The 20000-nt window shown below is 37.5% G+C and overlaps 1 protein-coding gene across 3 annotated transcripts in view; it reads right to left on the bottom strand.

Moving 5' to 3' along the window:
• The window catches only part of sdc3 (syndecan 3), an 88644-nt gene extending 74151 nt beyond the window's left edge, over nt 1-14493 (bottom strand). For all 3 annotated transcript variants that reach the window (XM_073931932.1, XM_073931934.1, XM_073931933.1), the window contains exon 1: nt 14182-14493. In XM_073931932.1, the coding sequence (XP_073788033.1) occupies nt 14182-14229 (48 nt within the window). In that variant the 5' untranslated portion in view covers nt 14230-14493. The remainder of the gene's footprint in view (nt 1-14181) is intronic.
• Nucleotides 14494-20000: the final 5507 nt, after the last annotated feature.

The following is a 20000-nucleotide window of genomic DNA, read 5'->3' as shown; positions in this document are numbered from 1 at the left end:
TGAAAACAAAACGATATGTTTAACTTGTCTTGAAAATGCTTCTTGATTTAATAATCTTTCGATATTTGGACTAGAAACAAGACAAAACCTCTAAAAGAGATAAACTCTTCACATACCAATGCATCTAGCGCCTGCACATTTACATAGTAAAACACAGTAAAAGCAGAAGAGTGAAGTGTAAAAACCAAGCGGCAACCTCCCGCTCTCTCTCAGGATGCCAATACGGAAGTAACTAAAACTGCAATTCATCCGAAATTGCGCTAGTCCTGGCCGCTCCTGGCTCCAAAACAGAGCAAATTTCAATTGAACCCACTGTTAGAATGGCCAACTTTACAGCAGAAAAAAATGTGTTTACAGCCTGGTACAAAAAAAGATTTTGGGTAATACAGCTAATATTACCCTTCATGACAACTGTGAGGGGGTGAATTTTGTTATAACTCATCCGTTTCCTTTATATTCAGTTATATTAAGTTTGCATAATTAACGGCGTGGCCACTTGATTGACAGCTAGGTCTCGCTGGTCGCCGTCACGTCACCTCAGCTGAATCCTGGAGATTAGCCACTGAACTCGGCAGATTTATCGTATTTCTGTGTTGTTTTATGTGGCTTTACACAGTCGACTGTCTTTTGGACTTGTTTCCTACAATTATTAGATGGCATGGCATGCTGAGGGCACTTAATTGTGCTCACAAACCGTTCACGTGGCCTCCGTTTCCCATGTGAGTAAAGTTATATACTTATATACCATCTCTATACATGTATTTGTTTTATCATTTATCATTTATCGTTTATATTTATATTTAGAGCTGTAATGCACTCCAGAATCTGACGGATTGATTAGCTGTAGGCTCTAGAACTGTCATCTGAAGTGTTGTCATACAGTGTTATGCTGGATTTCATCAATAGTCTTACATTTACTAACACAGACTATACTCGCCCCATCAGGCTCGCGGCTCACAGCACCGCCCATTTTCACCACCGCTACCAAGCTGACCAATCACAGAGCTTGTGCTACGCATCGTTGCGACGTGTAGTTTTTTTAAGAGGTCAGCAGTCAGCGGAGGATGCAGCGCCAGGTAAGGGTATAAATCCAGCTTTAGCCTCCTGGATACAACAAGCCAATGCAGCTCTGATCAGCCACACAAGGTAGCTGTGAAATTATAGCTTTTGATCAGGCATTCACCTCAGACTAAGGGGTCCTAAGCAGACTCTATTCCAGATTTTTAACCACACCGGACCATACACGTGCGCTTGACCCAGAAGTATAATTCCGCCTTTAGCTGATCTTATATAAAACAAACGTTACAATTATATCTATATTCAACAATGATTTGTTAATACGTAAGTTTATACAACAAAATAAATGTAAATGTGTACAAGTTTGCAGTATTTTCTAATTTATAGAGTGATTAAGGCGACGCAGTGGCGGAGAAGGTAGTGCTGTCGCCTCACAGCAAGACGGTCGCTGGGTCATTGGTTCGAAGCTCGGCTCGGCTTGGTTCAGTTGGCGTTTCTGTGTGGAGTTTGCATGTTCTCCATGCGTTCGGGTGGGTTTTCTCCGGGTGCTCCGGTTTCCCCCACAGTTCAAAGACATGCGTTACAGGTGAACTAGGTAGGCTAAATTGTCTGTAGTGTATGACAGAGTGTGTGGATGTTTCCCAGAGATGGTTTGCGGCTGGAAGGGCATCCGCTTTGTAAAAATGTGCTGGATAAGTTGGCGGTTCATTCCGCTGTGGCTGTGGATTGATAAAGGGACTAAGTCGACAAGAAAATGAATGAATGAATGAATGGAGTGATTAAAATAGACCCAAAAAAAAACTTCATACAGTGTTCAAATTTCTGTGTTGAATATTTACAAAAATTGGTGCACATTTAAATTAAATAATGCTTCATTTGTAACATTTAAACAACATTTAACAAAAATAAAATCATTTTTTCAATTGCTCATGAAATCAATTACCTGTAATTATAGTATATGTATATGTATATAATATTAGTATATGACTGTCTATTAGGTTAACATTTGATCATAATCTTCACCTTCAGTGTCTAAAGCTCTTTAAATACTAAACTGCAGTTGAATTCTCATTCTAACACACCCAGAAACGCATAACTAAGTGATTTTGGTCACACTGAAGTGTTTAAGTGACAGTCTAAAAAGACAAATTATTGCTTTTACCGTCTTACCGTCGAAACTGAACATTAATGAAGTGTAGAAACACATTTATTAGAGGGTATAAATGAAGACGTCTCTCATAAGAGTCTCCTGAGAAAAAGATTTCATTGTACAGAGTCTGAAAATACGTCTCGCAGTCAGATTGCCACAGAAAGTCTACGATCAAAAGTCAGAGATTTCAATATGAGGTCAAATATTTCAGCGTAGAGTCATGGAGATGATAAGTGTTGTGCAACTGGATTTCTGCTGGGAGTTTCTCAGCTCTCGAGTGTTTTTGCTGAAATCGGTGTGAGGTCAGAGGCCCAGCGACCCCCTCTGATCAGCTCAAACGGGACGGAAGTTAAGGGTCATTATCTCAGCAGGAACGAGGGTCTTGGGGCTGTTAACACCCACCTGCCGAGAGACACGTCCACATGAAGAGTCTTCAGGCCAGATACAGGCTCTGAGGCCCCGTTTACACTAGTGTGTTCTCGTTTGAAAATGGCGTTTTAGATCAAAAACGATCCGCGTCCACACTAGCGTTTCACCTAGCGTTTCTGAACTTATCTCCGTCCACGCTAAGCCACCAAAAACGTACATCACGTGACCATTTCCGCACTCTGGGCATCCGCGTTCTAGCGAATATATGCAGCTGCTGTAGTAAAAAAGGCAGAGTTTAATTGCACAATGGTGTCTAAAACGGACAATAGTGCAAACAACGCTCCCATTTCTGTGTCCATGTTGTTGTTTACATTGAAAGGCTGGTCTGCTGTCTTTCGGTAGCGTTAAAGCTATGTGTTATAGTCATGTAATAGGGGCTTGACGAATAAGAGAAGGATACGCAATGAAACAAAAGCCCCAATCAGGTGGTCAAATCTCAGCAGCCCCGCCTCCGTTTTCAGATGTCTCCGTTTTTCCTCATCCACACTGAGACGGAGCAGCAGCATTTCCAAAACTCTCAGTTTTTGGCGCTCGAAAACTCCGCCGTAGTGTGGACGGATGGCGTAACCGTAGCAAAACTTATGCGTTTTAAAATGTTTTAGTTTTAAATTCGCCCTCAGGCCCCCTTTACACTATGTACAGTTGCCTCGAACCAAGCCAAAGCATGATTGTCCCCCGTCCCGTCTACCCCGACGGCCCACACTCATATTACAATCGGGCCTGGGCACGCTTACGTCATCGATAATGCGCTGGTCATCGCTGGAAATCGCTCTCGCTCAGCACAGTGGGGATTCCTTCAGTTATATCAATAGAAGTCCTTTGGGATGCGGTGACATGCAGTCAGATATTTCACTGAACAGATCCGGCACTTTTGACGCTCATAAACAATAATATAGCCCTCGTGCTGCAGGTATTAGGAGGTTTGCTGAAGGTGCAGCTGTCGTGCAGTGTGGGGTTTGCGTCTTTATTAAACTACGGAAGTTTGCATTCACTGAACAGTAAGAATGATTAATAAATCCATATAAAACAGTCCCTTAAAAGTCACGTCTTGCTTTCAGTACTGGTTTTGCCTTCTGAGTTTCTAACGACCAACTAGAATCCAATCTTCAATGTTCGAAAAACTCTACAAAAAGTAATTTCTGTCCAGCGGCAGTAAGTCTTAAACGTCTGGAAGGACATGAGAGTACGCAAACGATGACAGAATCTTTTCATTTCTGGCTGAACTACACATCTTGGCTCCGATCCCATATTGGTTTATTTTCCCAAGCACTGCTAATCCCCCTTCCAGGCCATAGAGAAGCACGTCCCCAATCAAATCTTGAAAACACTGTCGAACTCTTGTGAGCCCTTTATACAGCTGAGTGAAACTTCCTGTGCCAAACTGCTTCACACATTCCTCTCCACTCGTTTTCTGTCCGTCCCTCCTCCTCGTTTGCCTCCCTCTCTCTATGCTTGTCTTTGTCGTCTCCAGCACAAAACACTGATTCAGTGCTGAACCCAGGAGTCCAACATGATCCTTTAAAACACACACACAGCTCTCAGGAGCGGATGCGTGTCCATTAGCTCAATTCCCAGATCTAAATTAAACTCCATCCCTGGCACACAAAGACAGAGAGGATATGACACCGCTGACCTGATCCACATGAAACTTCCGTTTGGAGTGGCCACAACAACTCCACCAATCGCACATTATGCTACAAGTGTGTTGATTCATTTCGAGTGGGCAATCGGCTTGATTTTAACACCCGCTGTCAGCTGCTGTCTGCTGTTTTAGCACAGTAGCTCATCAACCAGGTCAATGCGAACTGTAAAGCTTTGTAGCTCAGGTCACCTCTTAGGAAAAGTGGTTGCGTAGACCTAACAGCAACACAGGCTCATTAGAAATATCTGCTACATTTCTGTGAAACCACTAAAACATATTTAAACATTTTTTTTTTCAGTATTGTGACACAGTTCATAGAGAAATGGAATTTAAATGAGAAAACAGTGGGCGTGGCTTATTTTTTTACTGCAAGTTAATTGGATGTAGTTAAGTATGCATTTTGTTCAATACAGTCCAACATATATTAGAGGTTTCTAGATGAACTGAACATTACGAGGCAGTGCAAAGGCAACGACTTATGCTCCTTTTCACACTAATGATATTTACAAGGACATATTATAAACAAAAAAGTTTATCAAATAAACACCCATATATTATATGTAATTGATTCAGCTCGGGTTTGAGTTTGGTGAAGCATGGTTCTAGAAAAGAGGTAAAAGCAATGAAAAATTAGGGTAAAGCTACGTGGTTGCAATGCATTTTCTCATATGTTCTACAATAAATTCTCTCATGTTATACTGTTATACTTTTGAAAACACATACGCTTGGGTTTAGGTCAGTGCTATCTCTTGTAGACATGTATAAAAGTGTATATCTGAAACGTACGACAAAACGTACCCGAAATAATGCATTTCAGATTAAAAAATAAAAAAAATAAATAAAAAAAATGTAAAAGCAGAGAGCGCTCTCTAGTGGATTTGTCACTTGAAACGTACAACAAAACGTACCCTGAATAATGCAATTTTGATTTGCAAAAGTGTCAATAGCACCCTCTAGAGGATTCGTCATCTGAAACGTACAACAAAACGTACTCTAAATAATGCATTTCAAATTCACAAAAATGTCAATAGCGCCCTCTAGTGGATTTCTTATCTGAAACGTACAACAAAAATGTACCCTTAATAGGGCTTTAAGGTTTGCAATAATGTAGCCAGCACCCTTTAGTGGATTTGTCATTTGAAAAGTAAAACAAAACGTACCCTAAATACGGCTTTCAGACTCGAAAATACAATTATAGCTCCCTCTAGTGGATTTGTCATCTGAAATGTACAACAAAACGTACCCTAAATAAGGCTTTCAGATTTGCATGTATGACTATAGCGCCCTCTAGTAAATTTGTCATGTAAAACATACAAAAAAATGTACCCCAAGTAACACATTTCAGATTTACAAGCGTTTAAAGTTCTTTAGTGAATTTGTCATCCGAAATATACAACAAAACATACCCTTAATAATGCATTTCAGATTCACAAAAAATGTAGACAGCACCCTCAAGTAAATTAGTCATCTGAAACACACAACAAAAAAAACCCCTAAATAACGCGTTTCAGATTCGCAAATAAGGCGATAAGGCCCTCTAGTGGAAATGTCATCTGTAACATACAACTAAACGTACCCCAGGTAACACATTTCAGATTCACACATTTAAAATCCTCAATTGGATTTGTCATATAAAACATACAACAAAATCTACCCCAAGTAATATATTTGAGATTCAGAAGCGTTTAAAGTCCTGTAGTGTATTTGCCATCTGAAACGTACAACAAAAAGTACCCTGAATTATTTATTTCAGATTCACAAAAATTTATCTAGCGCCCTCTAGTGGATTTGTCATTTGAAACGTACAGCAAAACATACCCAAAATAATGCATTTTAGATTTGCAAAAGTATCAATAGCGCCCTTTAGTGGATTTATAATCTGAAACGTTCAACAAATCGTACCTAAATAATGCACTCAGATTCACATAAACGTCAATAGCGCACTCTAGTGGATTTGTCACCTGAAACGTACAACAAAACGTACCCTAAATAAGGCTCTCAGATTTGCAAATACGACCATAGCGCCCTCTAGTAGATTTGTCATCTGAAAAGTACAACAAAACGTACCCTAAGTAATGCATTTCAGATTCACAAAAAGTCAAGGGCGCCCTCTAGTGGATTTGTCATCTGAAACATACAACAAAATCTACCTGGATCTTCATATTTTACTTTTTGCAAAACTTAGGCTGAGGCACGCATTTCCATTAAGTTTGAGCGGCCTACAAGCACAGACTTGATGAAAAACATTTGATCATATCTTGCCGAACTGACAAAAATGTTGTGAATGCCTGATGTGGCCGTTTGTTCAGATGTACAGTGAATTAAATGCAGTTTCTGCGATTTTTGTTTCGATTGTGAACGCAAGAAATGAGATCTAAAGAGTTAAAAGTGGCTTTAAATCTGCACTGAGCTTTACTTATAGAATAAACTGGATTCAGAATGAACTGGCTTTCAAAAAACAACAATGTGAATGGAAAATCATCCGAGAACTAAATTAAAGCAGATCAAATTAACATCTAAGTTCATTTTAAAGCTTAAGAATAACAAGTGTCATGTATATTAACATATATTTTAGATTTGGGCTGAAATAAAAACTGATTTAACTCTTTATACTTGAAATGCTCATTAGAAAACCCCTTGAGTGTAACTGGGGGTTTTTACAAAACCTTTGAACTTTGATCATTTAAAATAAATTTATATTAACATTGTAATCAATATCAATGAAATGACCACATATGGATCTTTAACCAATGAAGTGCACCGTTGTTTCCTATAAATTAAGTAAAAACATTGTAAATAAATAACCTTACAGCTTGTGATATTGATTCATAGCTAACAACTCTTTAAAAGCAATGTTTACTCTTAAAAAAATAAGACAAATACCTCCAAACACCATGAAGAAAACTACAAACACAGAGCTGCATTCTGTTCTGTTTCCCTGGATTTGAGACCCTCGTTAGTCTAGCAGACATTGGACCGTTTAAAAAAGGGCTCTGAGCTCAACAAACAGAGCTGCTCAGTAAAATCCCCAACATCCGTAGTAAAAACTGGGAAAACTGAACTCGGTTCTAATTTACTTAAAGCAGTTCACCATAATGCATTTCCTCGCACACACTGCTCAAAGGTAAATACACATCTAGAGGAGGATCCTGTGTTCCGCTCTCTTTCTTTCTTCATTCTCAAAAGAACATGATTATATTTGCTTCTGTCGTGGAATAAAACTGCTTTTTCCTCAGTTCCAGACTTTTTTTCATGCAATGGTGAATTCAGTTTGGACTTTTCTTCTTGCAAGTACATTAACAATAAGTATATTTAATTTGGATAATTAAAATTTTTTTGCTCATTTGTTGTTGTTTTTTTTAAACCTGGCAACTAATTTTATGGCCCGTTTCCACTGAGTAGAACAGTACGGTTCGGTTTGGTACACTTTTATGGCCGTTTCCACTGTCAAAAGGCGCACTGAACCGAACTGTACCACTTTTTCGGCACCCTTTCGAAAGGGTACCAAACGCGAGAAAAGGTACCAAAAGTTGGAGCTAGATGCGCAGCTGAACGCTATTGGTTCACAGAGATACATCATTCGCTTACGCAACAAGCCAGAATGAAAACAAAGGATCCGCCATGTTTAAAATACACAGCCGAGAAATCTTTTACAGCGTAAATATATATACATATAATAACGAGTCGTGTTAGACCCGGACTCAAACAAACCTTGCCGTCATCTTAATGAACAGCCATTGTCAAACAGAAGAGCAGATTTACCCTGTGCCCCTTAGTTTTTTACGAGTCCGTATAAAGCACGAGTGGTTTCGCTTTCTTGCTTGCGCTCACGTGCGCGTCTATATCTGAAATAATAATTCTCACATCTAAAGGAGGATCCTGTGTTCCGCTCTCTTTCTTCATTCTCAAAAGAACATGATTATTTTATGTAAGCTTGCTTCTGTCGTGGAATAAAACTCCTTTTTCCTCAGTTCCCGACTTTTTTTTTATGCAATTGTGAATTTAGTTTGGACTTTTCTTCTTGGGACTGCGAGTTTACATATCACCGTTCGTATTTTAAGACCCCAGTGACAGACAAGTGTCTGCATTGATCCTGTGGGCCAGCCTGGACACCCGCCGGTGACCTACTCCGACCTGCAGCTTCTCTACGATGGACGACCAGCGTTCTCCAGCACCTAGACTGCAGCTCTGCTCAAGAAGATTGGCCAGAGGAGAAACCCGATTGAGCCTGGTTTCTCTCGAGGTTTTTTCCTTCACTTTTGTATATTGGAAGTTTGTTCCTCGCCACTGTCGCCATTGGCTTGCTTGGATTGGACTTGTGGAGCTGCGCATTGAATTCAGGGTTTGAACTTTCAGCAGTGAAAATTAAACCACACTGAACTGAACTAAATGGACACATTTTCAGTTTACTAGAACTTCAATGTTTAGCTGCTTTGGCACAATCTACATGGTATATGCGCTACATAAATAAACACAAATTGAGTTTGTATGACTGAACTTGCAGGAAGTTTGATTGACCAATCATAGCACTGATATGATGTGCCCCAGAGTCTCGGCGGAGTATCTGCTGCCACAGTTTATATTGATGTCAATTACAGTATTGAATGATGTCATACTTCAATGTATTTTATGATTTGGAAATGTAAGTGAACATGCTGGCAAGATCATTAACCGTACTATACATCAACTAAACGTTTGCTTTTAAAGTCCACATGAACCATAAGTTCCTACTGAACTCACATGTCAATAATGTAACTGAAACAGGATGACAAAAGACGAGATATGAATGATTTGACATAGATAGAGAAGGTTTTGGTGGTATTATTAAAGAAGGGCGACATAGTGGCTTAGAGGTTAGCACTGTCTCCTCACAGCAAGAAGGTTGCTGGTTCGAGTCCCGGCTGGGTTAGTTGACATTTCTGTGTGGAGTTTACATGTTCTCCCCGTGTGGGTTTCCTCCGGGTGCTCTGGTTTCCCCCACAGTCCAAACACATGCGCTATAGGGGAACTGAATAAACTAAATTGGACTTGGTGTATGAGCTTGTGTATGAATGAGTGTGTATAGGTGTTTTTCAAGTACTGGGTGCAGTTGGAAGGGCATTCGCTGTGTAAAACATTGGCTGTGGTGCCCTGAAGAATAAAGGAATAAGCCGAAGGAAAATTAATGAATGAATAATGTTTCCAAGTTAATCTCTAGGATATTTGTACCATTAATACAAATTGAAATGCATGATGTTCAATTTGCTTATTTTCTGCAACTTATTTTCTTACACAACTGCTAATTTTACTTGCAAAAGATCAGACTCATGTAAAGAAATGGACTAAATCTGAGCCAAATTGAATTGTTAAGATTTTACAATAGTGAATAAACAATGTGGTACTGCACTGTATATAACATCACAGATAGAAAAGCAATTGTGCATGGGGCTAATTTGGTTTTTAAACTTTTAACTTATGTTGTTGTGTTGATAAGTGTTATTGTGCCGTTGTTGTATGTTTGTAATTGTTGTCCTAAATCCAGTGTTGAAGAAAAATTTCCTTTCTGTGTCAAGCAGAACGGACAATAAAGTTTAAACTTAAACTTAAACAGGGTTAAAAAAAAACTACTTTCATTAATCATTAAGTAAATTTAATTTGGATAATTTAATGTTTTTTGTTTATTTGTTGTTGTTCTTTTAACACTGACAACTAAATTTAAATCACACTCATGTAAACAAATGCACTAAATCTGAGCCAAATTGTGAATATTTTACAATAGTGATTAAACAATATGGCACTACACTGTACAGCATTACAAACAGAGAAGTTGAAAGCATTTAGGAAGCATTAGGTTCATTTAATTTGGATAGTTCAATGTTTTTTGTTTATTTGTTGTTGTTTTTAACCCTGGCAAATAATTTTACCCTCCTATGTGAATGTACACTGTTAATATACTGTAACTTTTGTCTAAAATGTTGTAGGATGTAAATGTGTGTACTAAGTTTCTACTTATTTGCATAATAAAAAGCTTTTATTTTAATGTGCTACCTCGCAATCCCTCACTAGTAATAAACAAACAGTTGGAGAAAAGTGGTATAAATTATTAAAACAACACTCAGTTCTCAATCCATTCCCTTTCAGTACATCATAATGCATCCAAACGTGCTGAGTTCCTTATATTTATTAAAGGTTTACTGATTTTTGTTCTGCAGATTTACTTGCACAGATTAATTGTTTGCCTCAAGAATAGCGAGCGGAATTTGATCTTGCAAGGTCTTTTAATCTAGAAAGCTCTAAAAGTGTCAGCCATCTCTGATACCTGGGGAATCACCTGTTGTTTTTCTCAGTCTCATCCGCCAGGTGATGCAACACTTCACCTGTAGACTAACGTCAGCCTTTACTTGCTTTATTTCAAAACTTTTCCATTCTGAATAGATCATCTGAATGCACAATGCTCATTCAGCATGCCATGACTTGTCCAGAAATAAGTCATATATTTTAGAAGGGAGTGCACATATTCAATGTGGGAGCAGCAGGACTGGTAATGAAAATTGTTAGAGATTGAGAAAGGCCATGTCTTGCAAAAGATCTATTTTGACTTTGAATATCACAGCATTTTGGTTTAAGACTTTTTTCCTCTCTGAATTGTGAGGGAAAACTAATCATGATTGAATAATTAAAGAGATCGCTCACTCAAAAGTGAATATTTCGTCATCAATTCCACTCAAAAATAAAAAATAAAGAATGTTTCAAGCTTGTTTAAACTATTTATTTAAAAAGAGTTGAAATTCATAATTTTAATAACTTAATTTATGTTCACTCCACTTAAATTTGTAAAATAAAAAAAAATAAGTTAACTTAATCAGCTTGTGTTGGAACAACATGAAGGATTTGTGTGGAACCCAGCATTTTCACAGTATACTCTCCTCTATTTTACAGTATACTCTTGTACTTTTCAAACATTTATGAGTTAATAAAAAATAAAAAAATAATAAAAAAAAAAGAGTAATAAAAAAGAAGATATTTTGAAACATGCCTTCAATAGCATTTGTTTTTACACTATGGAATTACTTTTAGCTTTCTTTAAATTATCCTTTAAAGTTTGTAGCCATTTGAAGATGAATACATGGCAAGTAAACGTTCATTTTTGAGTGAACAATCCCTTTAAAATGTACAATTTACCTTATTTTATCATTTAAATGATCCTATGACTTAAATGCAGGGTAAATAACATATAAACACTGAATGATTTTAATGATAGAATATAATGTAGAATATAATAGATATAATATCTGGGCTCTGCTGCTTGTTTTTTTCTACCACTTTATTAACTTAATGCCACAAGGACGAGAGGTATTACATATTCAAATACACTCAAAAAGAATGACATTTAGTGTTTGTTTAAATTGAGTTGAAAATGTTATTCTTGAGGGTTTTTTGTGGGGGGCTACTTAATTGTTTCATGTTCATTGCACATACATTTGTAAAACTAATTAGTTTACTTAATTCCTTTATTTTGTCCCAACACAAATCGATTGTGTGGAATCCAGCATTTTTTACAGTGTAGCTTTCTGATAGAGAAAATATAAACGGGCAGATTTAACTACTAAGAGAGGTAAGCCGCTGCTTAGGGCCCCAGGAAATCTGGGGGAACCCAATAAATATATACAAGTAAATTATACCTATAATCTATCACATTTCTATCATATTTTGTATAGCCAATTTTGTACATAAATATTATTTAATACACACTAAAATATAATATTATTATAATAACGTAGTGTTCTGTAATAATAATATTCATTCATTAATTTTTTTTCCAGCTTACTCCCTTTATTAATCAGGGCTCGTCACAGCAGAATGAACCGCCAACTTAACCAGCATAAGCCCTTCCACCCATACACTCCCATTCACACGCATATACTACGGACAATTTAGCCTACCCAGTTCACCTGTACCGCATGTCTTTGGACTGTGGGGGAAACCGGAGTACCCAGAGGAAACCCACGCCAACACAGGGAGAACATGCAAACTCCACAAAGAAATGGCAACTGACCAAGGCAAGGCTCGAACCAGCGATCTTCTTGCTGTGAGGTGATCGTGCAACTGACTGAGCCATCAAGACACGAAAAATAAAATATCCACCACCCCAATCATGGAGCAGTCCAGCAGTCAAATTTATAAAAATATATATATTTTTTTCTTTGTAAATTTATTTTAAGAAAACTAATCATTCAAAATGTAAAGACTGCATTAAGATAAAACATCGAAAAGAAGATTGAGTAATAAAATAATAATAATAAAACACCAAAACAAATAAAAATTAAAGAAAAGTAGAAAGGGTGCATCAGGACTAGGGCCCCATGGCTGGAGATGCCTAGGGCTCCCAATTCGCTAAATCCATCCCTTAATACAGGGGTGGCCAATCCTGTTCCTGGAGATCTACCTTCCTGCAGATTTCAGTTGCAACCCTTATTAAACACACCTGTCTGTAATTATCTAGTGGATTTCAGGTCCTAATTAATTGGTTCAGGTGGGTTTGATCAGGGTAGGAGCTAAACTGTACAGGAAGGTAGATCTCCAGGAACAGGATTGAGCACCCCTGCCTTAATATATATATATTTTAAATAATGTGTCAAAAATATTGTCTGTGAATCTAGAACTTAGCTTAAAAGACAAGGGTAAAATGCACGCAATCGACAAATATTCACAGGCAAATTAAACTTTAGTGACAAGGCAGCACTGATCGGGCCAGTAATGATCCCAGCTACTGTCCCAAGCATCTCTCACACTGGCCGGGGCCATTGGGCAGTCCTTATTGTTGAGCCCTATATATATATATATATATATATATATACACACACACACACACACACACACACACACACACACACACACACACTTTTAAATTAACATCAATATTTGCTTAATTTCATGTTGAGTGACTTTTACATTCTGAATATAATCACCTGAATGCATAACACACATTCAGCATGCCATTTATCCAGGAATAAGTCATACATCTAAATGTTTTCAGAGCTTTGCATGGGGTTCCGCTGCTCTCTCTCGCTCCGTGAAAACCAATGACGTCATTCCCCCGCAGCCCCTCCACACCCCACCTCGGGCCAAAATCTCCGGCCAATAGTCAATATCATCCGCCGATCAGAGACACTTTCAAGAGCTCCACCGACACCTCCGCCTATAACCACCGGCTCCAGCCTATTATAATGCAGCCCTGCTGTAATTACCGTCCGTGTCTGGTGCCATCCCTGACCACTGTTGACCACAAAGAAGAAAAAAAAAACGGAGCGGACGCCAACAGGCAAACATGAGGGACAAAAGGCTCGCAATTAAACTCTAATTAGATGCGACGCGTTAATTATAGTTTATCCCGACACGCGAGTGCACGCCAGCATAATCAGACAACCGGGGAAAGACGCTAATAGTGACCCACAACCCCAACACACACACCCACTAATAATCCAAACAAGGCAAAGGTGCTCAACATAAAACGGCTCGTCAGGGCTTCTCCAGTCGGTTGTTGCTTGAAACGACTAGCAAGTTAACGAGAATGATTTAAAAAATAAGAATTAAGATGTGTTTTGATAATGCCTACCTATACCCTAAACGTATCCCTAGCATTTCCTTGCACATCATCTCAATCATCATGCGATACTGACGTGCGTACACCTTCTAGACTTCACCACACCTCCAGGCCCCTCACCGCGCTCCGCAGGCCGCCAGAGACGCGCTGTCTGCGGGCAGCACAGGGAATGTGGGTCGCGTCCAAGATTTACAAACCGCGCAGCAACGCCGCTACTGTCGACTAATGAATGACCTTACAATTCACACTCTCTCATCAAGCACACCCGAACATGATCCTAAATATGACTGGGAAGCGTGTACGTGTGATTAAGTCACCGTTTGTTAACAATAGACCACAATAGAGAGCGGTTCCTCTTACCAGTGCGGTCTGCAGCAGCAGCAACGTTATCCAGCACGGGAGCTTCATGGTGCTCCGGACTCAGCAAAAACACGGGGCTCGCGCTCCTCTTTCGGGTGCTGGGTGTGAATAAACCCTTCTGTGCTGTTCTCGGTATCCGACTTCAGGGCAAGCGCATTTGTCGGCTCATCCGTCTGGCCGTGATCTCGCGTACGGCACACGGTCAAATCCACGCGCAGAAGAAGAGCAGACCGGGGAGGAGCAGTAGCGCGCGCGCACGGCCTCTCGCGATTTCCTCCCCTCGGATTTGAGTGGTTGAGACTTGATGGATGTGAAGCAGGGAAGACCAGAATCCCCTGAATATCTCTCTCTCTCTCTCTCTCTCTCTCTCTCTCTCTCTTTCTCTCTCTCTCTCTCTCTCTCTCTCTCTCTCCCTCTCTCTCTCTCTCTCCCTCAAATAATTTATTTAATTTAATTCATTAATTGGCATAAAATTTTTTACAAATGTGTTTTAAAAAGAACATACATATATATTTAAAACAGAGTAAACACAGTAAATACTAGTATAGTATTATAATATATAGCATAATAATAGTAATAATAATAGTAATAAAATAACACAATTAAAATAAAAATAATAATAAAATAATACATCAGAATAAACTGCACATTAAACATTACATTCTCTCTCACTCAATTCAATTCCAATGTATTTTATTGCATGACAAATGTATTTCTAAGCTTTTGCAATGTTTACATATATATAAAACAATTGCATAAAATATATAAAACAATTACATAGTAGTAATGATAAATGATAAGAATAAATAAAAATAAAATAGAAAAACTTAATACAACAATAATAATGATGAACAATATTTTAACATAAATATTAAATATTTTACATACATATTTACATATTATATAAATATTTATATTGTTATGTATGCTACAAATATATATATATATATATATATATATATATATATATATATATATTTATATATATGTGTGTGTGTGTGTGTGTGTGTGTGTGTGTGTGTGTGTGTATATATATATATATATATATATATATATATATATATATATATATATATATATATATAAACATTACATATAAAACAATTACATATCAGAAGTACTTTAAAATAAATTCAAATAAAATATACAAATTTTATAATATAATAATAATAAATAACAATAAACCATATTAACAATCTTAACATTTTATGATGCATTTATATAAATATATCTCTCTTTCTTTCCAATCAATTCAGACAAGCTTGATTGGTATGACAAAGCTTTTTCATAATTTCTAAAAATAATTTAATTAATTTAAAAAAGATTTTTTATAATACTATAATAATAATAAATAATACACAATATATTTGACAATCAACATTTTAGAATGCATTTATATTAATATTTCTCACAAATCAAGTCAAATTTGTTTTTTAAGCTTTAGAATTTCTTCATTATTTATAAAGGCAATTACATATAACACAGTAGCATAGTAGTAGAAATAAAAATAAATAAATACAAATTTTATAACACAATAATAGTAAACACTATATTTAACAATCAACATTTCAGAATGCATTTATAAATATTCCTCTCTCAGTTCTCCTCGTGCGGGTGATGGCGCCCCCTGCAGCCCGCTCCCCCTATCGACATTTACATCAAATCCTCCTGAGAGCTTATAAATCGGTTTGTTTTATTTGCCAGAGCTGGACATGTGTTTTTCATAAGAGCCATGACATAATCCATGCTACTGTTTGGACTGTCTGAAAATGACTCAGGAATCATAATGTGATCTGTTCCCCATTGCAATATATTTATATCATAAGTAAAGTTGTTGTCTTCTCCCAATATCTAAAAATTCTTAAATCAAGAAGTACTTTATAGACAGGCAACAACATATATTTTGTATTTAGAAATAATGAATCACAATTAAATACACTACCTGACAAAAGTCTTGTCATCTCAGTTGTAGAAGCAACAAATAATAACTTGACTTCTAGTTGAATATTTGGTAAAGTGGCAGAAGGTGGATTTTCTCTGATGAATCATTCTGTTGAGGTGCATCCCAATCATCACAAATGCAATTCAATTCAATTCAGCTTTATTTGTATAGCGCTTTTACAATGTAGATTGTGTCAAAGCAGCTTCACATAAATGGTCATAGTAACTGGATCAGGGTAGTTCAGTTTTTAGTGTTTAAGTTCAGTTCAGTTTAGCTCAGTTCAGTGTGGTCTGAAGTCATTACTGAGAGTCCAAACACTGAAGAGCAAATTCATCGATGAATAGTTTTTCAGATCCAGAACCATGCAAACCAGTGACAAATACTGCAGAAGACATACTGGAACCCGCATGGAGCCAAGGTTCTCACAAAAATCAGTCAAGTTTGGTGAAATATCAAACACAAAAATCATGGTTTGGGGTTACATTCAGTATGTTGGCGTGCAAGAGATCTGCAAAGTGGATGGCAACATCAACAGCCTGAGGGATCAAGACATTTGTGCGGCCTATTACATTACAAACCACAGGAGAGGGCAAATTCTTAAGCAGGATAGCACTCCTCATACTTCAGCCTCAACTTTAAAGTTTCTGGAAGCAAAGATGGTCAAGGTACTCCATGATTGGCCAGCCCAGTCACCAGACATAAACATTATTGAGCATGGGGGTAAGATGAAGGAGGAGGCATTGAAGATGAATCCAAAGAATCTTGATGAGCTCTGGGAGTCCTGCAGGAACGCTTTCTTTGCCATTCCAGATGACGTTATTAATCAGTGATTTGAGTCAGTGCAGAGATGTATGGATGCAGTCCTCCAAGCTCATGATGGAGTCAGACACAATATTCATTCTGTTTCCACTGCAGCATGACTAGGGCCAGACGGAATCTGCAGACATGTTTTTGCTATTTCTGCACAAGAATTTTGTTAAAAGTCAGTGGATTTATGCGGAATGATTTTGGGAGTATCATAACTATAAAAAAAACCTTAATGTATGAAATAAAAAGTAATACATTTTTAACTGGTAAAAAAGCAAGCCTCTTATATATCTCTACTAAAAGACAGAAAATATTACTGTACAAACCATATTGTAAATAAATCATAGAAATATTTTCATATTAGTCAATAATAATGCTGAAATAAACTTAAAACCTGAATAAATATGAATTTAGGCGAGGCAGTGGCGCAGTAGGTATTGCTGTCGCCTCACAGCAAGAAGGTCGCTGGTTCGAACTTCGGCTCAGTTGGCGTTTCTGTGTGGAGTTTGCATGTTCTCCCTGCATTCGCGTGGGTTTCCTCCGGGTGCTCCTGTTTCCCCCACAGTCCAAACACATGCGGTACAGGTGAATTGGGTAAGCTAAATTGTCCGTAGTGTATGAGTGTGTGTGTGTGAATGTGTGTGTGAATGTTTCCCAGAGATGGGTTGCGGCTGGAAGGGCATCCGCTGCGTAAAAACTTGCTGGATAAGTTGGCGGTTCATTCCGCTGTGGCGACCCCGGATTTATAAAGGGACTAAGCCGACAAGAGAGTGAATGAATGAATATGAATTTACACACATTTACACAAGTAAATAAACAGAATCAATGATGGGCTAAAAATCTGCAGGATTCTGTGAGCACAGATTCTGTGTGGGCCTATCCATGACTTTATATCCTATGCTTTGCAATGTTTCAGTTAAGTGACAATACTTTTGTCTAAGCAAAGTCAGACCATGTCCTAATTAAACAGGTAAAAAGCAAGACATGATCATATTTTATTTTGGTGAAATAAGTGTCGTCTAGTTTGGTGTTTCTCAACCACGTTCCTGGAGGACAACCAACACTGCATGTATTGGATGTCTCCTTTGTCTGTTACACCCGTTACAGGTCCTTCAGTCTCTGCTTATGAGCTGATGATCTGAATCAGGTGTGTTTGGTAAAGGAGACATGAAAAATGTGCAGAGCTGGTGGTCTTCCAGGAACGTGGTTGAGAGGCCTTTACCTTTCATATAAGCCACTTCTGATACCAAATGATCAACTAGACGTTGTTATTTGTTGTTTCTAAAACTTTAGATAGGCAACAAGACTTTTGTCAGGTAGTATATTCTGGCAGTTTGTCAAATAAATTAATTTTATTTACATAAAACACACTATTTTACTCACAGCATTGGTAGATTATTTATATGGTTTGTAAGGAAAAACTCAATGTTTTTAATTGTCAAGAAAAAGCTTAATGGTTTAAACATATTAAGATATTTGGACTAGAAACAAGATAAAAACTCTAAAAATGACATTTTATCAATTTAAATGGAATTTTCATATGAAAATGTTATTTAAAAATAACTAATTTTACATTACAAGCTTGTTTCGTCAAAGGTGGACATGTGTTTATGATCACAGCATGACGTAATCCATGCTGCTGTTTTATTAAATCATATTACATGGGCCAAAACCTCACTCTCTATCAAAATGAGATGCAAAATATAAGCCACATCCAAATCTGAGAGGTTGGAAAAATGATATCTTAACCCTGCTGTTCCCGGTGTGTTTTTACTTTACCGTTATAGTGGCGGGAACTTCATCTCTGCTTTACTGAAACTTTATTTCAGCAGCTAGGCTAATGTTAGCACGATCGACATCATCAGCATCGGGCAGACACTTTTATCTGAAAAGATTTCCAGTGCATTTAAGGTATGCATTTCGCAATTATCTTTTTCCCTGGAAATATGTTATGCAAGTTGTACAGTTTAAACCAGCGATTATGAAGAAATATTCATCATCCAGGCGTATCTCTTGTGAATCAGTGTCCTCAGGCTATGGCATTAGGAAACTTCGTCGAATGTTTGCCACAGGAACATTTCAACAGCAGGATAGCCTGATGTGTGGAAAATGCTACTATCTGTGGGACACTTGATACTACTTTTATCCTTTCACTTAGTTTTGTAACCATCTTACAATAGTACTGCACGTTTTACAATTAAATCTTTTCCTAGTGGAAAGTGGTAGTCACTATTCGGCCACTGTTTTGTTACGAATTTATTGGGGATCAAAACAAATCAATATATTTGGCGGTCATCTGGTGGCTAGAATTGGTAAAAAAAAAAAAAACTACACAAACGCTCAGAAACAGTCTATCTGTAGTGATTATCAACTTTAAACCTGGTATATAAATTGGTTAGAAATATTAATTTGATTTGAAAGCAAATTCAGATTACCTACAGGACTCTATTCTCAGTAAACAAAGTTGCTTTCTTTTCAAAATAAAGTCCTGTAGGGAATCTGAATTTGCTATAAAATCAAATTCATATGTCTAATCAATTTACACTTATCGGCCACTTTATTAGGTACAATGCCCAACTGCTTGTTAACGCAATTTTTAGATTTTAGCCCCTTTTCACACAGTGATACCGGTAAATATCTGCAAAATTTCCGGAACGATTTTACCGGTATATTCAAAAAAGCGCTGTTCACATAGGCGAGGACGTTACGGAAATTTTCCGGAAACGTCTGTATGTGTAAAAGGGGCTTTTATTTACCTTTGGGATGTGGTGAAACAGGAGATTTGTATCATAGTAATGTGTATGATGCTATCATGTCAATATAGACCAAAATCTCAGGCATATTTCCAGTAGCTTGTTGAATCTATGCCACAAAGGATTAAAGCAGTTCTGTAGGCAAATAATGGTTAAACCTGGTACTAGTAAGGTGTACCTAATAAAGTGGCCAGTGAGTGTATGTACCAAATTTGAAGTTGATAAACGACTACACAAAAGCTCAAACTTTTATTCTTGTGGTTTAACAAAAATACCCACTGGGTGATACCCAAAGTTGCTATCTTTTCAAAATAAAA

The sequence above is a fragment of the Danio rerio genome, chromosome 19, assembly GCF_049306965.1.
Source record: "Danio rerio strain Tuebingen ecotype United States chromosome 19, GRCz12tu, whole genome shotgun sequence".
In the NCBI taxonomy this organism is placed as follows: domain Eukaryota; kingdom Metazoa; phylum Chordata; class Actinopteri; order Cypriniformes; family Danionidae; genus Danio; species Danio rerio.
Note: the sequence above shows the minus strand (reverse complement) of the source record. Positions and strands in the feature narration are given on the sequence as shown.